The 26,291-nt window shown below is 40.3% G+C and overlaps 2 protein-coding genes across 3 annotated transcripts; one reads left to right on the forward strand and one right to left on the reverse strand.

Annotated features, from left to right (window-relative positions):
* Positions 1-12,111: 12,111 nt before the first annotated feature.
* Positions 12,112-15,764, reverse strand: mis12 (MIS12 kinetochore complex component). The gene is made up of 2 exons (XM_056376811.1): positions 15,310-15,764; positions 12,112-14,342 (listed from the first exon to the last, which is right to left on the reverse strand). The coding sequence occupies exons 1-2, from the start codon at positions 15,727-15,729 to the stop codon at positions 14,073-14,075; spliced, it is 690 nt and encodes a 229-aa protein (XP_056232786.1). The 5' UTR covers positions 15,730-15,764; the 3' UTR covers positions 12,112-14,072.
* Positions 15,765-16,611: 847 nt separating this feature from the next.
* On the forward strand, positions 16,612-25,235 carry ppm1g (protein phosphatase, Mg2+/Mn2+ dependent, 1G). Of its 2 annotated transcripts, none has more exons than XM_056375222.1 (14): positions 16,612-16,762; positions 17,062-17,198; positions 18,040-18,109; positions 18,407-18,492; positions 18,789-18,918; positions 19,207-19,318; positions 19,793-19,995; positions 20,296-20,477; positions 20,565-20,696; positions 21,495-21,597; positions 22,170-22,301; positions 22,507-22,636; positions 22,965-23,064; positions 23,534-25,235. In XM_056375222.1, the coding sequence occupies exons 2-14, from the start codon at positions 17,088-17,090 to the stop codon at positions 23,729-23,731; spliced, it is 1,689 nt and encodes a 562-aa protein (XP_056231197.1). In that variant the 5' UTR covers positions 16,612-16,762; positions 17,062-17,087; the 3' UTR covers positions 23,732-25,235. The 2 variants fall into 2 exon arrangements, with proteins under 2 accessions (XP_056231197.1, XP_056231198.1); XM_056375223.1 differs by having other exon boundaries at positions 16,632-16,780.
* Positions 25,236-26,291: the final 1,056 nt, after the last annotated feature.

Raw genomic sequence — 26,291 nt, forward strand, 5'->3', positions numbered from 1 at the left:
AACACAAAGGACACGCCCACTGCATGATGGGAAAGAGCAGCGGAGGAAGCAGATGTTGCCACAGAGGACACACAGGAGGGGATAGAGAGAGAGAGAGAGAAAGAGAGAGAGAGAGAGAGAGGGTGATACAGAGACAGCAGATGTCTCTTCTCTCTCTCTCTCTCTCTCTCTCATGAGTTTGATCTGTATTCAGCTCTATCGCAGCAGGTGAGAAGAGACAACAGCTTTACCTGCTTTTGACAGAATGATGTTTCTGCTTTGTTCAATATGCTCAAAAAGTTCCGCTCAGATTTCTTCTTAACCCTCAAAACTTTTGATTTCCCCATTAAATGTCCCTCCATGGGAACATATCATGTATTACAAACATATAGTGCAGATGTGTGAGAAATAACCTTAGAGGAAAAGCCTGAGATAAGTGAGTGGAGAAACATTAGAGAAGCAGATGATTCCACCTAAGGCGCAAGGATGACACTGAAAGGTGTAATGATGTGTATGGTTATGAAAATGATGTCCACCCCGACCGATGTGTTGGCAGACAGGGCTCTCTGAAGAGTGATGACGTGACAGTGACGTGTCTTTACAACCAGCAGAGGAGTGAGAGCATCTGTGCCGAAAAGCATCAAAACTGTTCAGGAGATGGCAGCCCAACACCTTACTCAGGCACAAATGTTGGGGTTTTTTTGTTTTTTGTTTTTTTAACTTTATTTCATGACCTATCTGCATGTATTCTCTATGCACTTATTTCAATGTTTGAATGAGAACGATGTAGTATTAAAATATCCAAACTTGTGTTTTTTGTTTGTTTGCATGGCTGCATCATAAAATGTAAAAATTTACTGATGAATCTTGTGCATCATCAGATACATATTTCCCTGCAATTTTTTGATTTTCTTATTTTCGTATTTTTAAAATTGCTTTTTTTAACATCAAGTTCTGTGTGTAAGAATATCTTTATTCATATCAAACATGAGTTTGTGGCGTCGGGTCCTTCAGAGCTGCAGAGGTTAAGAAGCTTCTGGTTTGATGAACTTTTTGAAATTATGTATGCAATGACATGTCTGGCACATGGTGTGAACATGAACTTTATAATTTCACACCTGTAACTGCAGTCTGTGTAATGAGTGAACTGCTCTGACAGTTCAATTGTTTGATGTCATGAAGTGATCACATGAAGTAAAAGTAACAATAATGAGTCACATTAAAATCCATAATATGATAAGTGACTTGACTCTGGAAGAATAGCTAAGAAAACTCATGCAGTCGTATTACATAGTGCAAAGTCCAAGCTCTGTTGTTGTTTTTTTGTTTGTTTGTTTTCATAATTCATGTTTTTATTTTGTTTTGCTGCATCTCTGCTTGTTCCTGCATCAGCCACTCACCGAAGATACTGTGGCAGTGATTTAAACTGCCACAAAATCCTGTCCAGTGTCATTTTGTTTCCACTGCTTCTCACTGAGATTGTAACATTATATTAATCAGACCTCATAGTTCACCTCAGAGGTGACTTTAGATGGACTCAATAAAGATTACCTCATAAATCACTTCACAGGTTTGATTTTACCCATTTAAAAATGGTTATTTTGAGCTCTGCTGTTTGCTGCTGTTATTTTCTCATCAGTTTTGTTTTTTTCTAAATGTGCTCACTGCCTTTATGCCCACTCTTATATTTTACTATACTACTACTTTTTTTTCTAAATTAAATTTAGGGTCACAATAAAGTTGTACTTCCCGACATGGAGGCAATTTGGCATTGTCTTTGCCATCTGCGACATGGTTTGCTGGTTGGCCTTTACACACCACTGACATTTTACAAGTTCATGGGAATACACTCTTCTGTTCAATATGTCCATTCATGGCGGCTAGACAAATTAGACAGCAAATTCACACAATAATACTTGCCAATTCATCCCATGAAGACAAAAAAGAGAACAGCTGATGGGAACAAATCTCCCTGTGTTCACTGACTGTGCCACGAGGGAACAGTCGTCACTTGTAAATTAAAAAGCGCCCGAGACATTACTAGGTCGCCAGATTTGATAGAGAAAAATTTGGGTTGCCAGGTCAGATCCGCCAAGATGACAGGTGTGGTGGAGACCTAGTAAAGTGTGCTCTGGGATGTTTCTGTGATTAGGCGCTGTGTCTGTGTCTGTGTGTATGGTCTTTGTTTTCATCTGTGTGGCGTGTATGTGTGGGAATGGACCCTGGTCTGACTTGTTGATTAATGGCCAGTGTGTGTATGTGTGAAAATGCTCTCGGTCCTGTTTCCATGCTAATGAGTAGCAGCAGATGGGAGAGAGGAGCCTGGACCAACAATGAACAAACACACCAGCAGCCGTACAACTTAAAAAGACGAAACAGACCCTCCTGTTTAGGGTGTGTTTCCTCGCACACAAATACTCTGATGTTAGACGTCTCTGCTTGTTGGTTGGAGAATGTAAACACTGAATACAGTAAACTCTGTCATGGATATGATCATGGCATCTTGGGATATATAAATGGCAAGAAGAACACTGTAGCATATGGCTAATACATTCTACTATTGGCTTATGTAGAGTTTTGGAGTCGTAGGCAGTTTGGGAAACACACAGAGGAAAATTTCAGTGTCGACTGTCTCTAAGAAAATATTTATGGTCTTGACATTTGATCATTGTCCTGTACAAGCCTTGGCTTGTGCAAACTGTTCCACTTGAAAAACAGCTTAATTTTCCCATTTACATGCATACTTTTGTTCTGTGTACCACGTAGGATAGTTTGGGCCGGTCCCATGTTCACACAATGTTTCTCCATCAAAGTTTGGTGTTCAGTGTTGTTTGGATTTATGGTTACCTAGCAAAACATTCACACTAAATTGGTCACACTGCAATTAAATATGCATTTATCATTTGTTTTTATGTGCAATTTGGAAAACAGCCTCACAGGTTAATTATTATGGATGGCTGAATAAACAGTTTGACAAATGATTTGCCTGTTTTACAACTGTTTAGTATTGGTTAGGTAAATAGTTAATCTGCTGATTGATTAAGCAGAAAAGCTGTCTTGGATTCTACCTTTGTCTCATGGCATGTGCTGAGAAAAGACCTAAACAACCATGTAGGAAATTATGGTCTATAATACTTGCTATCCAAGCAAATTTTTGATTGAAAAGTTGATTAACTGATCAAAAATGATTAATAATCATTAATGTGTTTAGTGGTTATGATTCATTTATTTGTACATGTGTGCAAATTGATATATGATGCACAGGGCCAAAATTTTCTGGCTTCAAGTTTGAGTTTATGTGCAAGTGTTGAGACAGGCTGGATTTGTAGCATCACATGATTTGATGTGGAAACTTGAAGACACTGAGAATAGACAGTTGCAGACATCTTGTGTTTTTTAGTTTTTTTGTAAAGTTTTAGAATTTGAATTATTGACATATTCATAGTTTCTGTATTTTTCAATGAGGTAGAAGGAATAGGTGTAATTTTAAGAACTTTAGGTTATTAATTTTTTTTGTGTGTGTCAGACACGTCGTATTTTTAAAAACAGTGTTTTATATATTTTAAAACATATCTGGAGGGAGCATTAATGAAAAGATAATAGGGATGACAAGAACAAGCCATGATCTGTTACTGCATTTACTTTTTTCTTTCTTTATGCTGAGATGATTTTGTAAGCTCCACAGGATGCATCTTTCCTCCTCTCTCTGTTTGTTCAACTAAGTGCACTAGGATCAATTTAGTAAATCAACAAATACCCAGGGATATGTCCACACCAAAACAACAACATTTGAAAACACTCCATTTTGGCTTTATCTGCCTTAATGTGGATGTAGCCTAAACTGAGGCACAACTGTTGAATCCCCACGTAATCCCCAAACATGACAGCGAGGAAGAGACAGTTTCCTGTGTTTCAGGTTTTTAGTTTAGTTTGTACCAACAAATCCAACGATACTGAAGAACAGCTGTGGAAACTCTCTATCCATGCAACTCAGATATGTTGTATCAAGATATACATCCAGCATATGTGTGTGTGTGTGTGTGTGTGTGTGTTTGACTTCCAGCCCTGACTTGTGGTCCAACCTTTTAGACAAATATAAACACTTCCCCCTGTAAGTCTAGATAATGCTTCCACTGATTAGAAACGTGTGTGTGTGTGTGTGTGTGTGTGTGTGTGTGTGTGTGTGTGTTCTGCTCCTATGTGTCATACAGGCTTGTGGTGTTACTGTAACACCGCAGGAAACCATGTCTGTTTCCTGAAGACCTCTTTATTTTTCATTCTCTAACTTTGTGTTGCAACTTGCAGTTCTTTTCTCCTTTGGTGTCTTTTCAAGTCTCACTTTCTTTTTGCTAGATAAGACCCCAAAATAGCTATGGACTATGGACCTAACCTGTGCAGTATTCTGCTCACAAGCAGCAAACTATAAGTGAAATGAAATGAAGTTCGATCAAAGCCCAGTCAGCTCTTTGTCACGTCAAAATTGTCTCAGTGTTAAACTAACATGAGTTACAGGAGATGACTGCTGACAAGGGGACCCTCAGCCAACACACACTAATGACCCTGTCAAAAGAAAACACATCACACACACAAAGTGAGAAACAGTCATTAGTATATGTGTGTGTGTGTGTGTGTGTGTGTGTGTGTGTGTGTGATAGAGAGACTCCTGAGGAATGCTCTAAGTGCTGTAGTAGTAGATCAGAGCAGGAAATGGATTCCCAGAGACAGGAAGTAACTTCGTGGAGAGAGGAAGTGTTTGCCAGCATCCGCCCTCTGTCTGCTGGATGGGGAAGGAAGGGGAAAAAAGGGGGGGTGGAGGGAGAATGAATTAGAAAGTTGTTTTAGGAGGGAGAGAGCAACAGAGTGTGTTAGCGGGTGTGAAGGAGATCCAGATAACGCCAACCTGTCCTAAACAAACAACAGATTTCAAATGTTGACTTCTGCAGGAGCCTTACTTCTCCTGCTCCTGCCGCTCCTTCAACTTGATCTTATTGTAGATCTTTTGTGGAAAGTGCATCATCCATTGTCTTATGGCTGAACCATTTTACAAAATGATAGTGTCCTGGGGCAGTTGAGGTGGATTAGAATTAGTATGCCACTTATACACCAAACCTGAGAGCTCATTTGACATAAAGCTTAATATAAACATCAAGAAAGAGACCAAGTAGAAAACCCAATGATTGTCAAGTACACTATATGGCCAAAAGTCAGTGGAAGTGATCTATTTCTACAGGGAATAAAAATAATGGTCGTTACTATTATTTTTATTGTGGGGAGAACTCAAGCTTGTGTGCTTTCTCATGAGGCCTTCAAACATTTTGTAAGACTTTTCGCTGACATGGAAAATGCCCAGGGTTGTTCTTAGAGAAGATTCAGATCCCACTTGGGGGGTCTGGGTCAACAGGTGAAATCTGATGCTAGACTATTAATCAAAACCTACTACGCCTTAGGGACACCCCTTGCATCAAGTTAAAATCCAGGTTTAATTCCAGTTGGGGGAAACTTTAAGAGGATTCATTGATAAATTAGACAATTGTACATTTCCAACTTTATGATAACAGCATGGTGAATGTCCTCTACAACCCAGTCCCCTAGAACTTTTATATACAGTTAAACAGCAAAAACATTTTATATGAAAGATAATCGCTGCCTGGATTGTGATCAAAGGCAACTTATTTTTTGAATGAATGAAGCAGTGCATGAGTCGCCAGGAGGTGGTCGGGGTGGACCGCAGGTGTACAAAGCACACGGCTGTCACACCAGAGAGCGGGGCTCGCTCCCAGAGTCCCGTCTGTGATTTAAGCAACAAATGCACTTTGGCAAAGGTTTGAAAAAGATTGTGGTTTTCATTAAGTGCAAGTAAAAATGTTGTGTCTGAAGTCCCTGTGAAACCTTTTCTGTAATAAACCAGACCACGATCTTTCCATAACATTAACCAAGTGCTGTGAGGGCATAAACATAATCATAAAAAAGTTTAATAATGCTGTAGTCACCACCAGTGGACCTGACCTCAACCCATCCAACATCTTTGGGATGATTTGTCCGACTGCGAGCCAGGCCTTATTACCCAACAGCAGTGATCGACCTCACTAATGCTCTTGTTGCTGAAGGGGAGCAAGTCGCTGCAGCCAGGTTCAGAAATCTTCTGGAAAGACTGAAACCAAAAGAGTAGAAGCTTTTATAGCAGCAGATTAATGCCAATGGTTTTCGATTGAGATGTTCAGCAATCACATGTGGGCGTTCGAATGTCCGCGATCTTCCTTTAGTTTAGGCCGAGTAGTGAAGTTACATCACTATGTCCAGTTCACGTCTTGCTCTCACACTGTCGACTCCTGCCTTGAGTAGTGTCGTCCCAGCGCACTAACACTGTTTGAGGTGAAAGGTCGGAGGTCAGCAGTCTGTGTGTACCTGTGTGTATGCCTGTCTTGGTAAGTAGCTGAGGAACTTGACTTTGCAAAGTTCAAAGTAGGAGCAACACACACGCACACACACAACACAATCTCATGCTGCTAGTTAGTCATCATTCCTAGCAATCATCACTCCTCTGACTCTGATGGGGTGGAGACCTGTGGAGTTAAAATCAGAAAATTAAACAAGACTGGAACTCAAAGCATGTATTTTACTGTAAACAGCCAGCAGTCTCTGACACAGTCAACCAAACAGTCAGTGAAGAGGAATAAACTGTGAAAAAAAAATTAATTTGAAGATGAAAGATAAAAACTACGAAAACAAACTAGGAGAAATGAGGGTAAGCGGCTGTGTTGAGACATGTTGTTGTGAGGAGGAAAGTTTAATGTAGCGTGTGTGTGTGTGTGTGTGTGTGTGGAGATAGCACTGGATGGGCAGATGGTCCTTTGTGACTCCTGACACCTGCCAGCTGCTGCTCTGCTCCTCTTCACCTCTTTTCTTCTCCTTCCTTCTCCTCTCACTTCATCTCTTTTCTTTTCTCTCTCCTCATCATCTGGTACAGGTCTGCTCTGTTCGTGCCGTCCCCCTTTTCATTTTCTCCTCTACTTTCAGCCGTTATTCACTGAAAAGACGTTCAGAGGATTGAACAGTCGAACCAGGAGGAAGGAGCTACACTGGATTCAGGACACCTGAGGGTTGTCAGGTCCTACAGGACAAATTCATGTTCACACATTTTCTTTATCTGGTATTGTTTGTAAAGTAATTTGTTGGACTGACAATGTTTTGTTTTTTTAAACTAAAATATTTACAACAGCAAAACATATTTTCCCAGTGTTTTAAGGCTAAACACTGGAATTAAAAACTTCATGCAGGACTTCAAATATTTAGTACAAATAAAATGAAGTTCCGTAATATTACAATGACATACAACGAGGCCAATATAACCATAATGTATTTAGCTGCAGAGTAGTGGTGCAATAAAAGAAAGAGTGGGACAAAGTGCAGGCTATATAACAGTTTGTGACCAAAAGGTTTCAGGTTCAGATTCTTCCCTCAGGTTGTTGTTGTTGTGGCTGTCTTGTTGACCAAGGCCTCATTTAAACACCTTGATACTAAAAGCAGAATCCTTACCCAGCATGCAATGTGAGAACCACAGCCAATCAAAGAAAGGCCATGTCCACACTAATGTGGCTAAATCTGAAATGTTAAAAACTGACCTTTTTGTGGTCTTTATGTCCTCATTAAACTGGTGTTTTCAACAGATTTTTCTTCAAAGTGGATGATGTTGCTTCATTGTGGCGAGGAAAAAGGGCACGTACAAAAATGCTGAGGTTTGACGGTTAAGTGATCAAAGGCATTTGAACTGTTTTTGGAGAATCTTGACTTTCTGGCACAGTTAGTGTTTTTTTATGTTTGATCTGTAAACAACCAACAATGCCACCAAAACAGCAGAAAGCCGCTTGGCTGAAATTTCACAAAGCTGTTGGCTGACGTGTCGTCCTGCACATGCCCAGTAGTGTGTGCTCTCCCTGACAGGCAGGTCAGATTGGGAACAATTCTCCAGCACATGGAAAATTATGTATTGTACATTTCAGTAGATAACAGTGGCTTATTTGGAGTAGACAAGCTGAGTAGTTAGAATAAGTAACAATAATCACAAGAGCAAAGAGCAGAAAACTGAAAGTTAAAAAAACAAACTAAAGTATAAGATATCAGGATAACAATGACATTGACAAAAGATCTCAGGGACAAATAAACCCCCAAAACTACAGTAATAAATAAGATGCAATGTAGTTTCTGACATAAAATGATGAGAAACACCAGAAATTTATTAAACAGCCACAACAAAGTACATTCCTGTACATTTTTACATTCAGTCGGGATCTTTACTGCAGCTTCTTCTCGTCTTATTTCTGGAAATGTAGATGAAAGATGCAGAAAAAGCACCAAAAGCAGCAACACACACTAACATCACACAGCCTGTGTAGACAGAAGAATCAAATGAATTCATGAAGGTAGTAACACCGTCAATATTTAGGCTTATGAAGCAATATGGATATTTTGTTTTGATTACATACTGTTGTCAGGCCCTCAGGAGCAACGGTAGATAAGGGTAGCTGAAAACCTTTTATAAATTTGTTTAAAATGTGCATTCGGATGGAAACCTCATGAGGGCTAATGCCAGAACAGATTACCAATGTGACAGCTTTGAGATTTCAGCCATGGAAAACAAAGCACTTCCAGTTTCTGTTATTTACTGTTTGCTTCACTGTAGGCTAAAACCACTCACAGCTGTTTAAGGTGAGGGCGTGCCCTTGCTTCCTAATGCATGATGTCACAGTGATCTACCTTTGGAAGAAATGTCTGAACTGGGAAAAGAGGGTCTGCTGCTGTGTGTTGGTTTCCCTGCTGGGTGACACGTGGCCCTAAAAAAGTCAGAGTGAATTCCAGCCTGAGAAAACAATCCTTTCTGTCTGCCCGACTGTCACTCTCACCTCCTCTCTCCTCTGTGTGGGACAGTCAGTCGGTGAGAACAGCTGGCTGGCTGAGACTGGATGGAGGCTATATCTACGTGTGTGTGTAGGTATCTGGGTTTATATGTGTGTGTGTGAGTCTCTCTCTCTCTCTCTCTCTCTCTCTTTGTGTGTGTGTGATCCTAAGAGGTCATAGGTCAGGCTGCGGTTCACAGAGACCCACGTTGTTCCCCTCCCAACAGGAAGGGAGGGCACTGTCCATATGCTGTCTTCACTCACACACACACACACACACACACACATATATAGATTCACACGCTCACACGCTATATAGAATTGGTCACAAATTCCGACAGGTACACACATGAGCTCACACAACTACAAACTGAGTACACCCATACTTACACATGCTCACCCTCACACATATTATACACACACATTCACTGACACAGATAGATCCACTCATTCTCACATACTTTCATACATGCATACACAAACATGCACCGTTTTACACAACACAAACGAATTTTGGTGAGGACAGGAAAATAAATAATACTGGGAAATGATGATGTAAAGGTTATGTTTCAAATGAAGGGTGCAGAACAATATGCCGACCAACCTGGTTCAACTTCAAGTTGACCAAAGATGCATACACAACTGAGCAAACTTCATCCACTAAGAAACACTGTGAGATGTGCTGAAAAGCTCTGGAAGCAGCAAGTAAGTGGACATTGAGTTAAGTGTGTTCCATCAGAAGCAGCTTGTTTGAAGCATACTGATGCCTTGAGCCTGATCAGGCTGTTTCAGTAAAGAAGCCTCTAACCGTCTCTGCTGGGATCACTCATTTTAAATGTTGATAGAGCTGATTACACAGTACAGCTGCTGTAATTATCTGGATTTACAGTTTATTTTGTAGGATGACTTTGAGTCATCATGTCTCAGTGTAGCAGCTCCAGACTCTCTGTTTAAGGGCTGCGACTATCAATTATTTTCACAATTACTAATGATTCTTTTGGTCTATTAATCATTAAGTTTATATAATGTCAGAAAAGTTAAAGAAAATTCCAGAGGATAATGTGATGTCTACAGATTACTTGTTTTGTTCCAACAGTTCGACAGTCTGAAAATATGACTAAAGATCCATAAAGATAAATAAATATATAATGGTGTACAGTGGAGAATAGCAGAAAACCCTCCCATTTCAGAACCTGGATAAGAGAACCAGAAAAACATGTGAATGAGAACTAAAGTTGAGGGTTTAGGTGATGGATGTAACGAGAGCAGGAGGGGTTTAACCAGCTCACCAGATGTTGGCTGTGATGCACAGTTTTGTTGTTTGCCGACTGAAAAGGGAAGAAGAGGGAGAGATTTAGACATTTTCCTTTTGTTATAGCGTTTTACAGCGGACAGATAACAACGACCTGAAAAAGCTAACATGGATACAAGTTGTTTTCACGTGTAAATAGTATTTTCAGGTCACCAGCTTAGTGTGGACGCAGCCTTAGTGCCAAAGCTGTTTAGGACAGGAGCGTGAAAGCTTGAGAGTCTCCTCCACGACCTTCTGTCTCTATTTTGTCTCCCCTCCCCTCAAATACAAACGCTTTCACTTTTTCAACACACTCACTGACACTTGTTTGGCTCTCTCTCTTGCTGATTTGACACTTCTTCTCCCTTCACATTATTTTTCCTCTCTGCCAGCAGCCTCCAGACATACACTCACAGTGTGTGCAGCCAGCTGCATACAGCTGTGTGCTCATAGTGTTTGATAACATCTTTTTATAGGCGGTGACACAGTAGCTGAGACAGGAACGAACACACACACACACAGACACACACACACACAGAGAGACACACACACAGAGACACACACACACAGAGAGAGAGAGAGAGAGAGAGAGAGAGAGAGACAGAGACACACACACACACACACACACACACACACACACACACACACACACACACACACACACACACACACACACACACACACACACTTCAAAATTTATTGTACCTTCAGGACAGCTGTGTTCACACAGACACACACCTTGTTACTACACAAACACAGGAGGAGGTTCTGGGCAGAAAATGACAACATGCTAAGAGGTTTTTAAGCCAAGGCGCCAAATATTCACGATGAAGGCTGGAGAGTAACCTCCATGGTGTAACTGTGGCTCCTGAACACGTACTCCAAGCCCACAGGTTATCATTTCCAGAGAAACTGTTCTGCAGTGCTGGCTGTATATATCAATATGGTATAATCTCTTAATTTTTGTCCTCATCACATCCACTTAAAAGCCGTCAACAAGATGCCTCACACTGGTCAAACCAACAGTAAACAGGCCAAGTTCGAGGACTAAATGATCCAAATGAATACATTTCAACTGCAGACATACAGCATTTCCCCCAAACAATCTTCTTCTATATCAGGCCTTTATTTATTTATGTATTCATAGTATTTTTTAAGTTCTTAATTTGTAGCACACGACAATGTCATAACACAAAGCAGGATATTCAGCACTCACCATCTTGAAGCCTTCTACATAAAAACAGCTCTGTCATAGAAACCACAGACCAGCGCTTGAGGATTAGATTTGTAAATAATATTGCCAAGCCAAAAGAAAAATAAGAAAAATTATATATTAAATGCTTTTATCCTTCTAGCTTATTTCAAACAGCAGAAAATTCTCTTTGAAACTGAATGGGACATTGATTGGACAAGATTTTTATGATGTTTTTTGTCATTTTCATCACAAATAAATGGCTCCAAGCAAAATCCAGTCACTGCCTGTAAGATCATTTATTGTCCCAGCTGAAGACATACTGGTCTAATTACCACATAAAGACACACACAAACAGAAATAGTTCTCACACCTTTCCATCTGGACTGATCGTTCCTCAAGTCTATCACAACAGGCAGGTGGGACACACACACACACACACACACACGTTTCAGGAATGCTAAAACAAATGTTGACTGTTTACACTGGACCTGTTGTTATTGTTTATGTACTTTCTCTCAGTTCCAAGTGTTGCTGTTGTTGTGGTTGTAAATCTGACGTCAGCAAATACCAATCACAGCTTCTGGCTGCAGCTATAAAAGTTAAACACTAGAAATTACACTTACAACTGTTTTATGTTAGGGATCATTTTTACTTACATGATTATTCCATGACCACAGGCTGATGTTCTTTCAGTTTTTACCTTTGATTATATATAATAATGATTGCAGCTCACTTTTCACTTGCCCCCGAGTTCAGAGGCAGTTACAGCAGTGTCCTTCAATTCCCCACCATTAAAATTAATTTCCCTACTTTAAATGATTATGCCCAGCCTAACCCTAGATCTGAGCCTCATGACTAAAAAAATGCCTACCAGTCAAAAGTTTTCACAAATTATTATTAAGTCTGGAGACGTTGCCTGGCAATTATTACTCCACCCTGTAATTCTGCTGCAGTTGCCCTGTAGTATTCGTATTAATGTTGGGTTGAAGTTGTGCAATGCATCATATCGCAGAAGACAGAAGAATTATTTTTAAAAAGATTTATTTAAAAAAAAAAACAGTAGTGCCCCCAGTGGTCTAATTCATGTAGCTCTGAAAATCCAGAAGCACAGATGCATTAATTTCATCATTAGTGGAAGAAAAACATATTTACAGTGTGTCACTGAGTCAAATACAAAGTATGAATACTACTGCATATGATACATTAAATGAGTATGATATGCAGTTGCTGCCCCCTACTGGTTACAAAGCATCTCTGGTCAGTTTTTAACTGGCACATTTCATACACAATGAACAAAAGATAATTATGCCAATTAAAAATACTGAATATTACATATTCACTATCTGGTAATGCATGCCATATTTAGCGAGGGTGTCAAGCAGATCTGCAACTAATCATCATTTAGTTGATTCATCCGTCATTTACTTTCTCAACTAACAGTAGTTTTGTCTATAAAAGTGTCAGAAAATATAAAAGTCAGTTACAATATCCGACAGCTCAAGTTAACGTCTTCAAATATCTTGTTTTGTCAGACCAACAGTGCAAAACCCAAAGATATTCGGTTTACTACAATATCCTGCATGTCAAAGAAATCATCAAACACTCACGTCAGAGAAGCTGGAACCATCAAATGGCTGTCTTTTTTTAATTAACAGAAATGATCAATTGTTGTACTTGACTTATCAGTTGATTGACTAGTTTTGTTAGTTGTCCATTTCTATGCCTAATTATGCTGTATAAACTGTTATAGTGATCTTTCTTATTAATAAAACCCCAAATTGATCTTGCACAGTGCATAGTCCCACACAGTTTGTGCACTGAGATAGTCAATGTTTTCATAATAATTCTAAATAACTGGTGAAATTATTATAAATAATTAGGCAACTTTTAACAGTATGTTTTTCCAGAATTGTAAATGAAATTGTTCAACCAATGTCTCCCACTTTAAATTTTATAAATAAAATGTAACTTGTGTTTCAGCTCATTCAGATATTGAATATGAAGCATCCATCATTTCAACATAAAGTAAAACTATACCACAGTGTGGATAGATTAGACTGGGTGAGTGCCATCAACATGCACAGAGCGCCACCTGCTGTGAATCACTGTATCTTAAAACTCTTCCTCTTGAGGGGGTGGACACAATATCATGAACACCACTACAACCTAATGCAGTCCAGTGAAATGACAATGAAACAAATACCACCACCTTTAAGTTACAAAAACAATGAGTTTTTGAGGCTACAGATTGTGGTGCTGAACTACATTACTGCTGTAGAGAGTTCACACTGTGTCCAGGGCAGTAAAGGTGAGGGTAAGAGGAGGTGCATGACAAAAAGTATTACAAATAAATCAGTTAAACTGACACAGAACCACATCGATCTGCTTCATTATTTACATTACATTACTGTAGATAGGTTAAATCTGACTACTGTTCGCTGATGCTGCTGTTGTGTCTTTAGGTTACTCAGCTTTATTGGGATTAAATTAAGATAGATAGTCATACAGCCAATAAAAAGCACGTTTTAGTCTTCATGTCCAACCTGTGGCCCTTTGCTGCATGTCGTCCCTCCTCTCTCTCCCCACCTTTCCTGTCTGTCTCACCGTAATAAAGGCAAATTACCCCCAAAAAAGAGATTGTAATAAATACTCACTCTTTGAAACACTAGCTATTTGCGAATTCACTTTATTGCAGAATTTCCACAACATCAGTTCAGTGAGGCACTTTGTTGGAGACCTCTCCGACGGCCTCCTGCAGTTTCTTTACTGACTCCATCGCCAGTCGGAAACTTTCATGGAAGTTGCCGTTACCTTCTTTCACCCAGGCCGCCTGCAGCTCCCTGACCCACGTCAGGATCCCATCCAGCTGCTTCTGCACCTCCTTCTGCTCCTCCAGTTCGGCTAGCAGGGCCTGTCTGGCACAAACCTCTGCTTCATAGGTTCTCTGGAGGTCTGCCAGGGACGACTCCAGCTTCAGCACCTCCTGGAGGACCACAGGTAAATCACACACAGATACATTACTACTGTATTGTTTTCTATGACATCTGCAGATATTATGAGAAAACTGTAGAAATAAATCATCTGATAATGGCTGTACTGTAGATATACACAATCCAATCAATACTAAGAAAACCCTAAAAACTGGAGTGAGACATAAATGCTTGATACAAAAAAAGGCAGTATATTATTAATGGACCATTCAATTTCATTAGTAGTGCAAATCTGATTTTGGATTTTTGAAATACATAAAATAAGTATCAGCCAGTATCCATTAGTAAGTCGACCTTTGAGATTATTTTGTTACACATACAATGACCTAGTACAGGGTGAGGGCAATACTTTGTTATGAGCATGAAGGGATGAGCTTTAAAGTTACTTTCAACCACATCCCAGAGTTTTCCGTTTGGGAAAAAGCTAGTAAGGTACTCATACATTTTGTCACATTGTTCTGACATTTTATGGACAAAACAATTGATTACTCGAGAATATAATCAGCAGATTAACAGTTAATAAAATGTATCGTTAGTTGCAGGACTAATGTAGAACACATAAAGACATGTAGTCACAGAGGAATATGAGGTATCATAACAATAACACTACAGAGATAAAGCTTTAATTTGAGAGTTTTTACAGACATATCGGGTGAACAGTATAGGAACTGTAGCACTGTCATTTTACTTCTGTATTGTTTAGAATTTGATAACTAAATAAACTAAATAACTTTATGTATAAAAAGGACAACCTACAGTTCAGCCAACACGGATGTGAAATCACCAAAACAAACCCCGCTCTGTCATCACAGCCAGGGCTTCAGACTGAAATAAACGGCCGCAACAGAGATTGTCCAAATATTTACAGACAGCACAATTTCTAAATACACGCATGAAACAGTAGCCTGTCACACTGGGCTGAGCTCCCACTAGTGAACTACAACCTCATCCTCCACCTACCTGTAAGTCTTGGGGGTAGTTTTTGTGTGACTGGTCGTCGGGCAGCAGGACATTTGGCGGCACGGAGAAGCAGCGGTTGACCAACAGGGCCTCCATCCGCTCCGCCAGCTGCTTGAACCGCTCTTCGAGGAACTGTTGTAGCTTCCGGCTGCACTCCCGGGCCCGGGCCCGGAGCAGCTCGTCGGCCCCTTCCGACTCGCCCCTACTCAGCTGCCTTACACAGACCTTCTCCACCACGGGTAAAATGTCATACAGGCAGTCCTGAAAGGCGCTGTAGACCCGTAACATGCAGGTCTGGGGAGTAAAACCGAAAAACTGTGCTTCGTACAGTTTTAAATATGACGGAGAAAGACTGTCCATCTCTGCATCGAGCTTTCCGCCTACATCCATTTCATTTTCTTCCCGGGTTTCCCGCGCCATGTTGAATCTCTGACGTTTCTTCTTCTCCCGTCTTCCTCTTATGACGTTTCTAGGACGTTTATTAAATAAGTACATACATACACAGTACTGCCACCTACCGGTATGGAGTCTAGCTGAGGAATGAGTAGTGATGAATAAACTGTGTTGATCAAATAAATGACAAAATAAAATAAAAATCAATTAAGAGCAAAAAACGATGACATTCACTCAATTAGACAAGGTCTTCTAAGACATCTTACTGAAGAAAAAAAAATCTATTTAACATAGCAACCCTTAAGACCCCTTTTTATAGGTTACAATAAATATAACATTTAATAAATGGTTTATAAAACATTATAAGTAAAATAGAATAGATTAGTCAACAGCTATAGTTCCTCCTACGTACACCCATAAGTGGAGGCCGCTGTATAAACAGTTATGAAAATATAGTAACACAGTTGTAATAACATAAAATATGTCTTCATGGATAAGTTAGAATTGTTGACAATTGGTTCCATCTTCTTAAATGAGAGGAGTTAATGCTGGTCTTTTGGCTTGGATAAATCAAAACATTTGAAGAGGCATTTTTATTTTTCAAACACTTTTTGAACAAAATGATGAATCAATAATGGATAACGATAATGATTATTAGCTGCAGCCCTTATATATTATTACGAAATTGGTGATTCTGCATAAGGAATTCTTATATTTATCAACTGATGTACATTTTGAGACTCATACTTTTGTACTACTTAAGGAAAGCAGGTTTACTTGTAGCAGAGTATTTCTACGTTGAGTACCCCGTTTGTTTTTAAAACGTTCCTTCGCGCATTTAAAAACGGTTGACATTTTGACGTAAGACGCACGTTTCGGACACGCCTCCTCGGTGGGACGAAAGGGACATGCGCGAGCGCGCTCACTTCCTCCTCGGCTGCTGCTTCTCTTCGCTTGGTCTGTGTTGATAGCGGCTCCTGCTTCCACACGTGTGGTCATTCCTATGTGAATCTCTCTCTTTGGGGCCCGTTTACAAGTTCATCCTGCTCCTTCACAATAGGTAAATCCACTGTGGGCGGTAAGTGTTTGATGTTTGTGCAGCTGCGCAGCCGCTTGCCTGGTGGGGGCAGAGGATACGGCTGGAAGTTTAGCCGGTTTTGCTGCTGTTAGCTCGGTGATGTTAGCTAGCTGCGAATACGTCTACTTTTTGTTGTGGTGTCGCTAACGTTAGCTAGCTAGCAACCGTAACTAGCCAGGCTGGTTAACGCAGCCGAAGTACGACAAATGCTCTGGGTCGTACGTGCGCCTCTTCGTGTGAAGCTGAAATGTGATGTTTCCACCGTGTCACCCTCTCTCTAGGTGTAAAGCCATAGAAACCGACAACCATGGGGGCTTATCTGTCGCAGCCAAACACGACTAAGACCTCTTCCGATGGCGGCAACAGCAACATGAGCTACGGCTTCTCTGCCATGCAGGGCTGGCGTGTCTCCATGGAGGTGAGACGGAAAATGAGGGACCGGATCAAAGACAACCATGTTGCCGCCCTGTGTCCCGAACTCTGCGAGGAGAAAATGTGTCTTGAGTTATAAATGGCCGGATGAAGGGGGTGTGAGGCTTTTCTCTGTATAGGTTTGTTTGAATGCAGCTGGTTGGTGTCTCTCCAGAGTACACTGAAAGTCCGCCACACTCCTAAACCAGCTTCTCCCTCAGCATCAGCTGCAGTGATGGCTGAAATCCATAATTCATCCTCAGGGTGTTTTTTGCATGCTGAGTTACATTGTAGACACTAACTCTCAGCATTCAAGAGCATGTAATTGATGTCCACTGTGTGACCCTTGTTTCCTCGTTTGTGAAGGAAGTACTTGACTGCAGCTGACAGCATTTGAAAATCTGTTGTCTTTGTCTTATTTTGTTAAGTCATTTTTGATGAGGAAATCAAACGCATTGTCTAATCATGTATGAGTCAACTGGATGTAATGCATCAGCTATCTGCAGAATAACAATAGCTAAAATTGGTTGCTAGGTGCATGCATGTGAGTAATTAAGTCTAAAGACATGTATCAACATGGGCAGGAATAACAACACAAGGCTCTTTGTTGCTTGACAGTCATTTGCCCACTAAATGTATTTATGTTACATGACAGTGATTGAAGATGGTATGCAAGGATCTCAATTTTTTTTTTTTTTTTTTAATCATCTTATCCCCTCTTACTTGCTTTTCCTAAATGTACAGGTTGCCCTTTTTTAACACCAGAAAAGACTTTGATTGCTATGCTACTGTGCCAATTAGTAAATGCCTGTATTTTGATGTGTATTTTTGTCTTTGTTGTTTCACAGGATGCTCATAATTGTATCCTAGAGTTTGATGAGGAGACTGCCATGTTCGCTGTGTATGACGGACATGGAGGTAACGTGCACAGTGTACAAAAAGTCTTCTATTTATAGTATTTTGCACTATATATTGCACCATTTACAGCATTTGTTTGCTAAACACTCAACAGTATTTCTAACATTGACAGTGCACAACAAGCACTGCCCACACAAACTCCACTCAGAGACACCAATGTTCTTTCCTTTTTCGATTTTTGGAGCACAAAACGCCTGTTTTTGTGTAGTGTTTCCCCCTTTATTGTTTGTTTTACACACCTCTCTGAGTACTACACACCTATCCTGAGAATTTATATTACCTGCTGTTGCCATTTAGGAGAAGAGGTGGCTCTGTACTGTTCAAAGTACCTTCCTGACATCATCAAAGAGCAGAAGACCTACAAAGACGGCAAACTGCAAAAGGTGAGACGCTGTAGAGGTAACAGCCTGGCCTACACATCTTCAACAAGTTTGACAGAACAAATATCATCATGACCAGTGGTGTGTAGTTCTGCTCTGGAATAATTACAGTTTAGGTGGGATTAGAATAATCTGTGTATCATCACTGTGGTCACCTCTTTTCTTTTGTGCCACTGTCCTAACACATTCAGAACACTTTCTGAAGAGACCCCCAACATGAATCTTATTAATGTTAAACCCAATATTACACTGTGCCACTTGACTTTTACTGAAATAAACATTTTGCATGTAATTTCCAGGCACTGGAGGATGCCTTCTTGGCCATCGATAGCAGAATGACCACAGAGGAAGTCATCAAGGAGCTGGTCCAGATTGCTGGACGGCCCACTGAGGAGCCACCCACTGAAAAGGTGGCAGAGGAGGATGATTGTGAGTACACCCATATTAACGTTTAGATAGTATTGTCCGTTCGTTGTGGATGTCAGTGGTAAGACACATAATCAGGAACATCCAGCATATTAAAATATACTAATAAAAAACTAATAATGACCATAATTATTGAAAAAACACTGCAAAAGAAAACAGGGACATGAAATAAAACACAATCACTGTGAGAATGAAACAATGAACTGTCTGTCTGACAGCTGAAGTGGATAAAAACTGTAATTTCAAATCAAAATGTAAACTTTTGAGTTCAGGTTTCTGTTCTCCTTTCAGTGGACACAGAGGAGGCAGCTTTGCTCCATGAGGAGGCCACAATGACCATAGAGGAGCTGCTGGTGCGCTACGGCCAGAACCGCAACGCCGTCAAACACGCTTCTGCCATCAGGTAGATCCATACACTTCAATAGCCAATAAAATAACATTTTCTGAAAATGTTACTTTTTGCAGAAGAGTGCATCTTGTGGTAACCTCATGGAAGTCCAACCAGTAAAGTCATTAAAGATTTTATAGCCCATTGGTCTACACATAAAATTGATCCTCACCTTGTTAAACATCCTGCTACACCAACCTGTTTTAACAGGAATCCTATTACATCAAGGAGGTGATGACAGAATCATATGACACCTTTTTTAAAAGTTGTTTTTTATTTTCAGTTTTCAGTTATTCTGATGTTCCCATGTGTGTGATCTGTATGTTTGATTCAGTGAAAATCAGCCATATCCATTACATTAGATACCTGTATCTTGGCTGTAACCCAGTGAATCCAGGGTTTTGATGATAGGTTTTTGTAAAACAGCAGTTAAAATTCTTCATGTTGTTGACTCCTTTATTTCTTCTTTCCTCTGTTTTTTGTTCTTAGTGCGGCTGCTAAGAAGGCCTCCTGTCCACATGCTGAGACCTCAGGAGACAAAGGGGAAGGTGGGGAAGGACAGAAGAAAGAGGGGCTGAACGGAGAAGTGGAGGAGGAGAGCAACGGGAAGGTGAAGAATGCTGAAGGAGCAGCATGTGGGTCTAAGCTGCGAGCCTGTCGGAGAATAGGAGGAGCTGAAGGCAGTGGTGCAGGTACAGAGCTTGGACTCTGGAGTCTTCAACAACAACATTTCTTTCTACTAAAACATGACTTGAGATGTAAAATATGTCCAAAAAATGTCATGGTAATGTAGTTAAAAACAATCTACAATATTGAAATGAGTATGTGTGGGGGGGGGGGGGGGGGGGGGTGTCTACCTGCTAACAAGCATTAAAGGAAGAATCTTAAAGTGTGTGGAAGTGGCACTTATTAAATGCCCTCTCCTTAACGCCCTTATCCTCTTATTTTCTCTCTGTTACTCTTGTCCAACACCTTGCCTTTGTCCTAAACAGCAGCTGACTGTGGAGAGTCAGGAAGCTCCAATGGAGAAGAAAAGGCCGGTAAGGCAGAAGGAGATGCAGGTCCTTCCTGCTCCTCTTTGTCCTCCAAGGCTGCTGGAGATTCAAAGTCCAGGTTCTTTGATGACAGCGAGGAGTCTGAGGAAGGAGAGGAGGAGGAGGTCAGTGATGAAGAGGTGAGAGCATGAGATCAAAATAAATTTCTCCTTGGCTGTGAAAGCTCACCGTCTTTGATAAGCATTGTAATAACTTTTTTTAATTAGGATGGCAGCGAAGAGGAAGAAGGTGATAGCAGTGAGATGGAAGAAGAGGAAGATACAGAGGAAGGAGAGGAAGACTCTGAGGATGAAGAGGAGGAGGAAATGTGTCTCCCTGGAATGGATGGCAAGGAGGAGGTGCGTACAAAGGGGGACTTTGCATCTGACAAGTTAACTCCTACCAACTACATCCAGTCCAGTCAACATATCGGGCCTCATTTCAGGGTCACAGGTTGCCTTGATTTTTTAATAATTGTTTAGATGTTGAGTTAAAAGCTGAATTGTGGTGTGCGAGTCTTAAGAGTGGAGCTCAAAAATATTTATAGAATGATTGTTATAATCATTGAGAGTGACCATGTCAGCTTGAGAGGGGGAACAACAATGCAGAGTTAATGTACTGATTAATCACACTTTCTGTTTTCAAGGCTGTTGATTTATTGCTGCATTCTCAACTCTATGAAAACCTCCCTGATGCAACGAATTGATGGTGATCACAAAGATATTATGACCTCGATCCACTGATTGCTTGAACAGACTTGTCATTAATTAGTTGTTGAATGTAAATGTTCAGTAGTCATAATAAAAGCATTGTATTGTTCCCCCGTGATTCTAAAAGAAATGACCAGAAACTTTTCTTTTCACTGTTGCGAATTGGCCAAACGAGCAATAGTTGTTTCTTTTTAGCCATTTAAAGAACACAGCTGAAGTTTTAAGCTATGAATCCAACAAACAGCCTGCAATAAGTTGGACAGTCGCACAGCTGCAGAAGCCAAACTCAATTATTTGTCATGACTTTGTGTAAATGGTAAAGAGGTTTTAATGGTTGCCTTTTTTTCTGTTCTTTTTTAATTGGCTGAAAATGCCTGCAAGCTTTTATTTATTTTATGTCAGTGAAAGCCATCGTGGAATTTAAACAATGTTGTCACATATTCACAGCCTGGCTCAGACAGCGGCACCACAGCTGTCGTGGCTCTGATCCGAGGGAAGCAGCTGATCGTGGCCAATGCTGGAGACTCTCGCTGTGTGGTGTCTGAACGCGGTAAGTCAGAAACGTTTGGGGCCAGGTTACCGGTGTTATTGTAAAATGTATATTAAATAAACGGAGGAACTTCAGCCTGGTGTCTATGAGCCCCATTACAAATCTTATATCATTTTATGTTTGCTTGCTCTGCTGTTTTATTTTATAACCCCATCAGTTGTACGTATTCTGGTGCACAAAACTAAAAAATGGGATGGCAAGAATATTTCTTCTTGCCATGAAACAGATGCAGGGTGTAACTAGTGCCACCTGGGAGACCTCAAACTTTGAACACCTTAATTGGACAGTTTCTAATTATGTGATGAATGTAGAAATATTCTCAGTAGGAACCACAGTTGGTTTTCATGTTTAATGTCACTTAAATGCTTAAAATCTGCTGAAATGTTGACCTTGTTTGATTGAAGAGACTATATTGTTCATATCCCCTTACACATTAGGTGGGTTTTTTTCTCTATAATCAGATGATATGTCATGTTCTGGACAACAGCTAATCGTAGTGGAAGAGCTTTTAATGAGAGACTTTGCCGTTATCTTATATGAAATGTAAGCGCTCCCTTCCTGTGTTGCTGTAGGTAAAGCTGTTGACATGTCGTACGACCACAAACCAGAGGACGAGGTGGAACTAGCTCGCATCAAAAACGCTGGAGGGAAAGTAACCATGGACGGACGAGTCAACGGTGGATTGAACCTCTCCAGAGCTATTGGTATAGCTGAGTTTGTGTGTGACTTTTTAGACTAGTCCTGTGAGAAGCATCACAATTAAACTAATAGCACCTCTTGGTCAGTATAGATATTTTCTCTTTTGAGCTCAAATCACAATTGCAAATTCTCCTCTTCTGAGATGACCATATCTGTAAACACAGATTTAGATTCTTTTTAACATTTGTAAATCTGGACTCCGGTTCTCAGGTGACCACTTCTATAAAAGGAACAAGGCTCTGCCTCCAGAGGAGCAGATGATTTCTGCGATGCCGGACGTCAAAGTTCTGACACTAAACGAGGACCACGACTTCATGGTCATTGCCTGCGACGGCATCTGGTGAGTAACGGTGGTGGTTGGAAGTGTGTCCCTGTACTTTATTTTTCAAAAGGAATCATAATTTCTTCTTCACACTTATAAACATCTGTCAGACAGCCAGTGATGAATCAGTCTACAAACCCAGCTGCCAAGAATTAACTGTAAACAATGAATTTTGTACCTCCAGAGAGACAAATTTATACAGCAGTATATTTTTTCAGAGTGTGCAGTTAATTCAAATTAAACACAATGAAACTGTTTTGATCGCTGAAAGTTGACACTTTATGAGCTTGAAGTTGTTTGTTCTTTGATTTGTCATTGTTGTTAAGTTCTGTCTCCATGTGTGCAGGAATGTGTTAAGCAGTCAGGAGGTGGTGGACTTCATCAGTGAGAGGATCAAACCAGACCAGAGTGGCAGCGCCAGGCCCCTCTCATCTATAGTGGAAGAGGTGAGGACACTTGTACATACTTGTTACACACCTGACACTTTTACGTAATGGTCACTTGTTAATAAATCAGTGGGTGACGGTTTCTTTAACTGGATCCAGAGCACTAGAATCAAAATATCTTCCCAGACATGAAACTAAAAGTAATGTGGTGTACACTCGGTGTAGAAAAATGTATATCTTAAACTTGTTTTGTCAGTTTCTACTATAATGGACACCAAACACTGCTATACTCTATAAGCTGTTTGTAAATGTTAAATAGCTACTTCAAATGTGTCTGTGTTCTCCTTTCCTTTTCTGATAAAGGCATGATGATTTAGATGGTTGATTTTTCTCTAAAAAGAAGTATCTTATCAGTCACTTAAAACTCATGTGTAGTCATCGAGTTATCTAACTTGCAGCCTCAGTTGACTCCCAAACATTGTCCATAGTTTGCATCTTTAATTTAAAATCCCCTGTGTCCTCCTGACAGTTGGTTGACCACTGTTTGGCTCCCGACACATCTGGAGATGGGACAGGATGTGACAACATGACCTGCATCATCATCAGCTTCCGGCCACACCCGTCCCCCTCTCAGTCAGATGACACAAAGAAGAGGAAGCACCAGGAGGAGGCAGAAGGGACCGAGCTGGAGGAGAATGGAAACAGCAAAAAGGCTAAAAGTGACTAAAAGAAAAGAGAAACTATCCCAGGGGGGAGCAGCTGGTCCCAGTCTACCCAAGATACACCCAGAGACACATTCTGTTCAAAATTAAATCCTTACCTCACAAACATCAATTCACCCTAAGACAGAATTTGTAAATGCTATATGTATGCTCAAAGATCAGCTGAACTACGATCATCAGTATAGTTTTTGTCCTCTGTTTTAGGTGGATTCTCACTTTAACGGCCCCTCCAGTTATTTCTTTTGTTTGGTCTCATTGGAAAGAAGCTGGTCACACTTTAACTTTTTAAATTCAGAGGCGGCAGACTCAACACTCACTGGCATGCACATCACTTTCCATGAATTTGTAACTTTCTAGCTTGGCATTGCATAAAGGTAACATTAGGAAAAACATTTTGAATGACAGAATATTACTGTCTTACTACTTTGTAGCCCAAACTGAAACTTTATGATGCCGTGAGACTGCGGATGCTAGTCTAGTGTTGCACTGAATGTGTTGATGCCCTGTTTTAGTGTCCTCTCTGATGTTGATGTCTCACCCTGAGTTTGTTCAGGGGCAGTTTGTTTGAGTCACATTTTGACAGAGAGGAACTGAACAATGTAACTACTCCAGTCGCTCTACTTTGCCATTTCTTTTTTTTTTTTTTTTTTTTTTTTTTTTTCTCATTAGCAACCATTGAGATGTGAGGATTTTTCTTTTTTCTTTTTGTCTTGTTGGTCATATGACACCCCATACATCACCATGATCCTGCCTTTCTTTTGATTCCTACTTTGTGTCTTGTCTTGATTTAAAATCTGTAAATTTCCGGATGGTGAAAAGATGCCAGGGTTTTGTGAACGACTGTACTTTTCATCTTTAAGAGATAGCAGGGAAACGGAGACAAGTCTTACGTGTCTCTGTATGTCCATCCAGAGAGAGGTGTTGATTGAAGCCTTGGACTGGCAATCCACATACAGCTCGTCTCTAGGACTCTACCTTCCTCCACCCTATTTACTTTCCCTGTCTGTCGCCATGTTTCCATTGAAAGTTCTTTTTTTTAAGATTACCTCTTGAAGATGTTTTATTTAAAAAGTATTTCCACACAGATTGTCATATTTTTCATTTTTGATGAATCAGTCCTCTGGCAGTTTTTTAAAAGAAAATCCTTTTTGTGAGCACACCCTGAAAACGCCCTGATGCTGGACTGGAGAGGATGCACAAGGTTATTTTTTTGAGTGGAAATACAATTTGAAGTTCAGAGCACCAAGACAATGTAACTGTTTAGAAGATTCTTTTCTTTACTTGCAGAAGCCTCATTTAAAACCTTGTTGTGACTGTAAGTTTGTTTCTAGTGTACTATCTCGTCACCATGCCCTTTTTTCTGTACATAGTTTTTTCAATACTTACGTAATTGAAGAAAAAGAAAATGCTTTTTCTTTGTAATTGTGAGTCAATGTGACATTTTGGTGCATACTCTTTTGACACCAGTATGTAAGTACATACAATACATTTTTTTAAATAATGAGATAACAGTATTCCCGTGTGTTTCTTTAAAAACAACCAGTGCCAGCCTTTATTCATTATATTTATTTTTATTGTGAAATTGTGTTCATAGATGCGATTTCTGTTGAACAAACTTAAGTGACAAAAACATTTTTCAGGCATAAGTTGCTGCTTAACATCTTGATAAACTATTTAAACGCCACATAGGATGAATGAAATTAATTTTGTGTCGTTTACACGACTAATGCATATATTTTTCAATTGTTACTTTTGTGACATGACAAAGTCGTCACATCATGTTCATGTTTAAGAAGCTGCTAACTACTTTTAATGTTGTATCTACTTAAAGGCTCAATATGCCGCAATTCAAAGCAAAGTTTGCCTTTATTCGGATAGGGACAGTGAGAGTCACAGGGAAGTTGGGGAGAGAGGGGTTGACATACAGCAAAGGGCCATAGGTCGGACTCGAACCCAATGGATGCTGCGGTAAGGACTGAGCCTAAGGGGTACTGGCTCTACCAGTTGAATCATCGGGACCACCCCCCCCGAGATGTCTTCCCTTCTTGCAGCAGCGACTAAGCTGATGTTCAACTGTCCCACACAGGACATCTCCACAAACACTGAACTGCTCCCAGCACCACTTCTACCAGCCAGACTGATTGAAAACACTTGTGTTTCCCTGAGGATAAACGCTTTCCATTGTGAGGTTTTCTTTTGTGCCAAAATGTGAACTTCGCACATACGATGACAATATGAATTGGAAAGTACAATTACTGTACAAACAACACATCAGAGGGTCTATATTCAGTGACAGTATCGATTACAGGCAGGAAGAGAGTCAGGGAGTACGGCTCACTTATAAGTTGGGCAGGGATCTATTTGTTCATGAGGGTGAGAGGTAGAAAACTACTACTGCAAACACAGAGATTAAAGATTCAATTAAACTGATGTGCAACATCTCTGCTTAGGTTGAAGTTTGGTGGAGGTATGCAGTCCATGTCACTCAAGGACAGTCTGTACACACATACTGTACATGTGGAGTTTTTTATCAAAGGAAGCTAAAATGTTGATTTTCACATGAAA

This window comes from Seriola aureovittata, chromosome 1 (assembly GCF_021018895.1).
Source record: "Seriola aureovittata isolate HTS-2021-v1 ecotype China chromosome 1, ASM2101889v1, whole genome shotgun sequence".
Classification (NCBI taxonomy): domain Eukaryota; kingdom Metazoa; phylum Chordata; class Actinopteri; order Carangiformes; family Carangidae; genus Seriola; species Seriola aureovittata.

Bases quoted from the DNA above. Each gene is read 5' to 3' on its own strand.
- mis12 (XM_056376811.1), bottom strand. From the start codon at position 15,729: ATGGCGCGGGAAACCCGGGAAGAAAATGAAATGGATGTAGGCGGAAAG. The intron at 14,343-15,309 runs GTAGGTGGAGGA...GTGGTCCTCCAG, and splicing joins ACTACCCCCAAGACTTACAG to GAGGTGCTGAAGCTGGAGTC.
- ppm1g (XM_056375222.1), top strand. From the start codon at position 17,088: ATGGGGGCTTATCTGTCGCAGCCAAACACGACTAAGACCTCTTCCGAT. The intron at 17,199-18,039 runs GTGAGACGGAAA...GTTGTTTCACAG, and splicing joins GCTGGCGTGTCTCCATGGAG to GATGCTCATAATTGTATCCT. The intron at 19,996-20,295 runs GTACAGAGCTTG...TGTCCTAAACAG, and splicing joins AGCTGAAGGCAGTGGTGCAG to CAGCTGACTGTGGAGAGTCA.